Raw genomic sequence first — 8,370 nt, 5'->3', positions numbered from 1 at the left:
TGTGCCTCCCCGGGGCCCGAGGGGGGGCCCAGCAGGGAGGTGGCTGTTCTGGTCCCTACTTAGGAAGACGGAGGCAAAGAAATTGTTAAACATGTTAGCTTTGCCGTCTGGTGTGACGACCAAATTCTCCAACGCGTCCTGCAAGGGCCCCACGTTACCCAAATTCCTCTGTGCAAGCTGAAGTTAATTCTTCTGCCTATGGAGACTTGTACCATCTTTAATTTTCCCTAAGCTTGAGGAAGGGTGTGTGAGCCCGAAAGCATGCAAAGAAAGATTTTTTTTGGTGCAATTTCTTAGTTGGTCTAATAAAAGGTATCCTCTCTGAACCAAGAGTTTTGCACATCCATTAAGGCTCCACACTTGAGCAGTGTGAGCTGTCACAGACATGCTGGTGGTGAAACCCACCACGGCTGATGGGTTCCTTTTTTTATGGCACTGATACACTTGTAGAGGCATCACTCTTCCAAAGATGCCTTGATTTCCTGGAGTCCCTTGCTGGTGTCTATATGTACAGACACACTGACATAAAGGTGGCAGGGAACTTGGCTGGGCTGACTGTGCTCAGACACCAAAAAGGGTTAGGGTTAGGGCTCATTTCTATGTCATTTCTACGTTACGCCTACCCGGATGTCCAGAAGCATGGAGAACCAGCCATGGTCAAGACCCACAAGGAGGAGAGCATCAGCCTCAGCGTGGCTATCAATTTAGCTGTTGTACAGTCACCCTACAATGAGAGAGATGCTGCACACAGATATGGACACAGACACAGTGGGCACGCCTACACGAGACACTTTACTACGCAGTAGAGTAGATTACTGTATAGTAAGCATCACTGTCTACATGTGCAGACCCTTACTAAGCAGTAATTTGCTCTACTCAGCAGTTAATTTGCTACCTGCAGATGCAAGTAGCAACTTAACGGCTGAGTAATTATTGTGCAGTAAGGCACGTGTAGATGGCCCCCCGGAAGCAAATTTGCTTCTGGGCAGCAGGGGATGGGAGATTGCTCCTGGCCCCTGGGGAGCTGCCTGTGGCAGGTCCCAGCCCCGCAGCTTTCTCCCAGTCCCATGCCCAATGGGGTGATCAAGGTGTGGAGCTTGGAAAGAGCTGTGGGGGAGGGGGAAGTCCCAGAGGGAGCAAATCTGCTCCCAAATGCATATATGCTGTAGACACCTGCCCAGGGTGGGCTTCTCCAGAGTGAATTACTCTGGAGTAGTAAATTACTCTGGAGTACACCCATCCTGCAGCATATGCGCATGTAGATGCACCCAGTGTCTTTTAGGTATCTCAGGGTGCATTTACACGTCGCCGTACGGCAACATAGCGGCGCACTACAGTGACATAGCGATCATGTGGGCCTACACGTGACCGCCAGCTATGCTGCCATAGCGGTGCTCTCCCCAGTTACAGCATGCCACTATGGCGACATAGCTGGGAAACGTTAGCGTGCACAGCCGCATGGCGCAGCAATTGCCCATAGTGTGCTGTGCTTCCAAAAGATAGGACTATAGCATGGTGCTGTAGCAATGTCACACGCAGGTGCACACTCGGGGTACTACGTTTGACTCTGAGACCCCCTGTGCTATTATGCTTATATTCTAAATCTCTTCTCCTGGTTACTTATAACAAAGACATGTACAAATAAAAAAGACTACACGACTAACTGAATATAGACCAAAAAATGGTGAGATTACCTCTATACCTGCTCCTACTAAATGCACCAAATAAACAAACTGAACCCTAGTTATTATTTGTATAATAACTGCATTATACACATATTCTCTCTCATACTTAGATCAATATGAAATAAAAGGAACAGCCACTTACCAAGTTCTTTCCCTTAGGTTGGGAGACATTGTTTAAAAATGTAAACACCTCTTGAAGCACTTGAACATCTCTGCTAGGGGCCTTGTGAATAGACTTCAACAACAGTGGGTGGAAAACTTTCAAAGTCTCCTATGGAAAGATGCCAAATTCCAGGCCCACTTCTGAACTGTTTCAGACAGCTTCAAATTGGTTTAACAGTCTTGTCCATCTGCCCACTCAGTTTTAAACTACATTTAAACCAGTCTAATAACATATGGGAGTATTGTCACAACTACAGTTGTGAGACAGGCACCAGTTACCATCTCCTTTTTAATGGGTGGGGGGATGCACTTAGCAAGCACTTATTTGGGATCATCTCAGTCTGTGGCAGCCCTGCATACAGACCCCAACTCCTAGAGCTGCAGTCTATAACCACAAGATTATTGTTCCTCCTTGCATGCCAGGCACTGCATTAGACCAAACTGTAAAGCCCAAGGGCATATCTGAATTTTAAAATCCCGAGTCCATGCATTGACAGTGATATATAATTACACATACCGGTGAAATCTCTAAATTCTCTCTCATTGGCAAAACCTTCAGGGGACATGGTTTCACGGCAGTTCATTGCAAAATCCCATTTAGATACTCAAGCAGATGGAATATGAATAAAAAAAGATCTCTGCTGCCCTTTCAGACACTTAAATGGACTGGCTAGATTCCCATAAACAGTCGGGGCTGTCTGAAAGCAATGGGAACTGCCGCTTCAACCGTGCTATGCAGAAATCACCCCTTGCACTGGGACAAACCCTGTCTTCAGTTATACCCAGGCTACCCAAGGAGGACACCGAGGTCTTGCTCAGTGCAGATTCCCTCCCTGCTCATATTGTGCTGGGGTGCAAGGCGACTGCTGTGACTGTCACACCGCTATCAGCAAAAGGCCAATGCTGACAAAGCTGGGAGAGCCATTCACAGCAGCCCCTCTGCCCGTACCCACGTGGTAGATGTGGATGTGTCAGGTCGGGGTCATAACATGAAGCTAGCAGGTAGAAAGTTTAAAACTAACAAAAAGCAGTTCTTTCCCCCCAGCATGTTGCTGAAGTGTGGGACTTGCTGCCCCCAGATGCAACTTAGCCAGGATCCAAAAGGGTTTGGCCGTATTTTTGGAGAAAAAGAGCATCCAGTTGCTATTGAGCAAAGGGCACAGCTTCTGCATCAGACCCAGCAAACCCGCCACTGGTCTGGAGAGGACGCCGCACGCACGATAAGCATGGCTTTAAAAGACACAGTGAAGGATAAATGACAGGACCCCTCAGCAGCCACCCCCCAGCCCCTCGTGCTGCCCTGCTTTACCTGGATCTCGGCAGCGGTCTCTACCCCGCTCCCGGGTCTCGGCATGGGGAGAAGGGGACGCCCTGGGCCTATGCCCAGCTTTCCTCTGCTCCCTCTCCTCGCCCCTCCTGCGATCGTGCCGCTGAGACTCCTCAGAGTCGCCGAGCCTCGTGTCGCGAGGAGCCGCGGGCGCCGGGAGCCCCTGGCGCTGGGCCCGGCGGCTTTCCGGGTGTGGGGAATGCTTGCTCCCGTGTTTCCACGCTCCCTGCTCCACTTCCAAGTCCATGTTGAAGGTGGGAAGCCTCTTCTCTCTGTCCGGCCGCGACGGCTTCCTTTCTCGCGGCTCAGCCTCTGCGTCCAGGTTCAGGCTATACGGCCTGGAGGTCTTCGCCTCCCTGCATCCCTTCCTGTCTGGGGGCTCCCAGCTCCTGCTGTGCCCCAGGGCTATGTATTCAGCCCCTCTGTCCTGACCAGGGCTGTGAGGTCGTCTGGACCTCTCCTGGCTCCCCGGTTTCCTTTCCCGCATCTCTCTGCTGCACGGCTGGCTGTCCCACGCCCTTCCCGCGTGAGAGTCCTCCAAGGACAGATGCCTGAGCTTGGCACCGGCGCCCGGCACAGCCTGAGTTTCCCTGGGATGCTCTCTGTGCTGGTGCCTACTGCCACTGTGGGGTCTGTGGGGCCTCGCGGGCTCGGAGGCCGGCCCTCGGGGGGTGTCCCGCGTGCAATCTGGGTGGCAAGCGAGGGGACAAAGAAGGAAGCAGGTTAGTGACACAAAGGTCAATTTTAACAGACAGGGGCCAGCTCATGCAGCAAAGGCAATGGGTAAGATGGGCAGGGTCAGTAGGGGAATGGGGGGGTGCAGGATGGGACTCAGAGCTAATGCCGTTCAGCGGTGACCCAAGGAGCAGCACCCTTAGGGGCAAGGAGGGGTAAGACTGGGTGATGGGCCAGCAGCTAATGCATGGCAGGTTTTTTAAGAAGTGCCCAGGAATCTGGACTTCGTGCGCCTGCAAAGGGAGGCCGGGAAGCTGCGGAGATTTGCTGCTTGGAAAAACAAATAGCATGGGAACAGCTCGCTCCGTGGCGTGCCCTTGCTTTTGCCTGCTCCTGGGAGCTGGCTGGGGGCAATGAGAAGCCAGAAGGTATCAGGGAGAGGTTTGGTTTTGCTCTCCGCTCTGAACAGAGGCTCAAAATGAGTCCTGATCTCATTGGAAACTGGTTTCCCAAGCCCCAGATTTAGGTTTCAGTCCATGGGGGAAAATATCAGCACTACCAAAGCATGCCTGCACAGGGAGATACAGCTCTCCACAAGGCAGCTGGGAGAGGAGCCAGATCTCTTTGTAAAGTCACTAAGGACTTCCTCCGATGTGGGCAGAGGTTAAGAAATATCCCTTCTAGGGATCAAGCCTCAGGGCCCTTGAGGGCTCAAAACTAGTGTCTAAATTTGCTGCTGAGGAAACATCAGGGCAGGAAACAACACACCCCAGCGGACTGCAGAGAATGGGCCCCGACCTCAGCCACGTGCTCCCTGCACACAGAGGATGCTTCCTTTCTGCTTTCTGGGAAGCAGGAGGAAATCCCCTTTGGTTTCCACTGCACAGTGGTACAGAGCCGCGACTGGGGCGGGGGGATCCAGTCCGCCGGCTCACAGACATCTGATCAGTTTACTTTCTCAAAGCAATTCCAGGGCACGTGGAAGTGCTGGCACTCGAGCATAGGGGGCTTTGCAAGTGAAGACATGTATTTAGGTTAAGGAAATACTTGTCTGGGAGGGAGATGAGCAGGGGGCTGGACTAGACGTGACCTCCAGAGGGCCCCCGACAGCCTGTTTTTTCCATGATTTCAGAGAAGACCAATTCATGCTAGGCAAGGGACGGGCCGCACGCAGAACTGCAATAAAAGGAAGCAGCGCAGGATTTCTCTGCGGCTTCATGATCTCTAAGGTGATTTCACTTCCCCTTGGTTGTCTTCTGCCCCATCCAAACTGCTATCCAAGTTTGGTGATAAAAACAAAACAAAGATTTACAAGACACTTTCATGAGCCAGCAAAAAAACCCAACAGGGTGTCCTAAAAAACACTCCAGGAAACATATATGCAGTTGATATACATTGAACCTCCCTCCCCGTGAAAGGAGGGCCAGTTTGAACTTGTGAGGAACAGCTGTTTCAAAGCATCTGGATGACTTATTGAGCAATAATTAGCAACAGAAAAACAAAGCCCAAGTGAAAGACGGGCTTTGGCATGACAGGAACAGGCACCTCCGACCCAGCTTCCCCTGTAATTAGTTTTAATTTGGTCTGCAAAGCTTTGCAAGGAAAAGCAAAACAGGCCAGCCAAGACTGACGGGGAGAAGCGTAATGAGAAGGCAAAGCGCGGCGAGAAATGCTGAAGCAGCGCTGGGAAAGGCTGCGTCGGTGCTGAGGCAGGCAACGCGGTCGTGCCAGACAACCTGAGCAGGAAATCGGGCTTCACAGAAGTTCAGGGCGGCTTGTTTCCAAGTATGGGGCCCGAAAGGGTGTTTTTCTTCCTCTGTCTTTATTTTTCCCTTTAAAAGGAGAGACGGGTCTTTCCCTGGATCCACATGCACTTTGAGCACAGATCCCAGAGCTTTCTGGTGCGGGCCCACAGGCACGATGCAAACAGAAATGCTGAAACCCTCTCAGGTCGTGCTCAAGCCCTGAGCAGATCCTTATCCGACGTCCCGGGTGCTCTACATGTTCCAAACTGCAGTGCTAGCCGGTCGCTAAAACCAGGGACCAAAAGCAACACCGCAGCTGCAGGCTCATTAAGGGCTTCTACCCTAGCTGCAGTGTTTCGACTATAGGAGACACCAAATATCACTCTGCTTTTCAAAACTCTGTAAGACTCCAAAATGCAGGCCAGAATCTGCTGCATTCAGGTTTGTGTGTTCGTTCTTCTTCATCCCCCCTGCTTCAGCTCCTGCAAGACCTTTCCCTACCATGCATTTTCCAGTGATTTGCCAAGCCTAATTCGACCAGATCATCACTGGTTTTACTAAGAGGATCTTCCACAATATCGTGGACCTTGGCATTGTGAACCTCCTGTTCAGCTGCTGCTCTTTGTTGTTTGCAGTGAAAACTTTCTGGTTGCCTTTAGACCAGATTCCCACCTGGACTTCAAATATCTGACTTGGGAATGCAGAAGAAAATGCCTAACGATCAGAAACGGGGCTGTTCAGAGCTCTGCCCTTCCTCTCCACGACCCCTTAACCAAAACCAGCAAGGCCTTTCCCACCATACAGTTTCAGCAGGACTTCGGAAAGACTGGACTGGAAAGCAGAACCTCAGCAGAGCATCAGAAAGAGCCACCACCAGCACCAAAGCAAAGCGATCCTCCGACTTCAATAAACACCCCCCTGATTTCCCTTCCTGCTCTGGAAGGAGTTTGTGTGATTGTACAAAGCAGGTTTCCAGGAGAAAGCAAAACCACCTGGAAGATTGTAGCCAGACCATGATTTTCAGCACAGAGTGATCACTCTTTGAGGATGCCTCCGTTATTCAGTAAGTCATACAAACCGATGCAAGGTACATAACTCTATTGGGAAGGCCATCCCCTGGACCAGGATGTCCTGCAATTACACCGCTGCCAAGATTTCAGGCACCCACATGGATTAGAAATGGAAACGCTGCCCTTAACATTTTATCCCCAATTGCCTCCTTTTTAATATGCCCATAATGTTGTGCGTTAGCAAATTAAAACCATATAACACCGGCCATGTATCTTTTTGTAACCAGAAGCAGGTTTGAAATAGGCCTACCAGCCCTACACCGTGGGCCTTTTCTAGGGCACTCTAATTAAAAAAAAAAAGAGGAATGAAATCTCCTGTTTTTTTGGCATAGGGACTGATCCTGCTTCAATTAAAGTCAGGGGCAAAACTCAATTTGCTGCTGCTGGGTGACGGCCCATGCTCTTAAGCAGAACACCAGTGCAGAACTCAGGCTCTGCAACAGAAGTTTAAACTGGGCACATCTACACGTACATTTACACCGGCTTAAATTTACTGTGCAGTAAGCTACTGTGCAGTAAACAGGAATAGGCCAGCAACTATATGTGCAGGTGTTAAAGAGCATTAACACGGTGCATTCTTGAGAGTAAAGTTAGTCCCAGGTCAGTCCAGAAACACAAGCTGCTGCACAATAAGGCGTCTACAAGTGCATTACTGTGCAGTAACTAATTGGGTCTAAATTTGATACCTGCATCATGCCGTTATCAAATTTATGCCCAAGTTGGCATAAGCCACCATAGGTACTGCGCAGTATGGATGCACACGTGTAGACACGTGCCCATACTGCTCAGTAATTTTAGGTTACTGTGCACTAAATGTGCATGTGCAGATGCTCCCGCTGTCTAGCTCTGGACAATCGGTATTACAAAGCTCATCAGTCCCAGACTACAGGAAAGGTTACCTCCGTTCTCTGCATAGTAGCTGTCCTCGTAAGCCTTGTGTGCCTGCAACTCTGGCTTTTTCCGCTTCTTGTCTTGCAGCAGCAACTTCTCCTGCAGGATGCGGGCAATGTCCTGGTCGAGGAGGAGACACAACAGTCACATTTCCCAAGGAAGCCCTTTTCTTATTTATGTCTTACTGCCATGAGCCACAGATGCTGCGGACAAACTCTAAAGACCTACAAACCCTGCATGTCTCTGGGAGTGCATCACCCTCAGTTTTTATGATGGAGGAGCAGGGCAGAGAAAGATCAGAGGAGAGACCCCATTCAACCTTCCCTGACCAGATCAAGAGATGCTGGGTGGATCTACAGAAATAAATAAACCAGCTCCTTCCCGGGGAGAGGAAAGGATCTGAGCATGTGTGCAATTAATAAAGACTCAGCCTGCCCTTCCTCTGCACTGGACACCACTCTCGTCCCCCTCAAATGCCCAGTGCAGAAACCAGCAACAACAAGCAGTAAATCATGGTTTGCTGTGCCATGCTGTTTTGCTCCTCTGATGCATTTGGAAATACCCAAATGGGAAATAACAGGTCAACTTTGACAGCTGCATGGAGCGGATGTTGGGTTCTGCTGCAGGCGTGGTTTGAGCAAGGGTGATAGCTGGAGATAGCAATCAATACTACCAGCCACCAAATTTCCAAGCCCCAAATGGCTGGATTGGTGCCACAGACTGGATCTGGCCTGCTGATGACCTGCTGCCATCGGAGGAGAGTGGATGCAGCTAACTACAGGCCCATTAGCCTGACTTCTATCCTGGGGAAGATC

General features: G+C 50.4%; 1 protein-coding gene across 2 annotated transcripts in view; it reads right to left on the bottom strand.

Moving 5' to 3' along the window:
- Positions 1-8,370, bottom strand: part of CCDC50 (coiled-coil domain containing 50) — a 31,068-nt gene that overhangs the window by 14,594 nt on the left and 8,104 nt on the right. The window contains exons 4-5 of one of the 2 annotated variants that reach the window (XM_019532920.1): positions 7,564-7,675; positions 3,157-3,861 (exon numbers count right to left, since the gene is read on the bottom strand). In XM_019532920.1, the coding sequence (XP_019388465.1) occupies positions 3,157-3,861; positions 7,564-7,675 (817 nt within the window). The remainder of the gene's footprint in view (positions 1-3,156; positions 3,862-7,563; positions 7,676-8,370) is intronic. The other variant, XM_019532921.1, reaches the window with a different exon arrangement.

Source organism: Crocodylus porosus, unplaced genomic scaffold (genome assembly GCF_001723895.1).
Source record: "Crocodylus porosus isolate Cpor-Errol unplaced genomic scaffold, CroPor_comp1, whole genome shotgun sequence".
Classification (NCBI taxonomy): Eukaryota; Metazoa; Chordata; order Crocodylia; family Crocodylidae; genus Crocodylus; species Crocodylus porosus.
The sequence above is the reverse complement of the archived record's forward strand: the minus strand, read 5'-3'. Positions and strand labels throughout refer to the sequence as shown.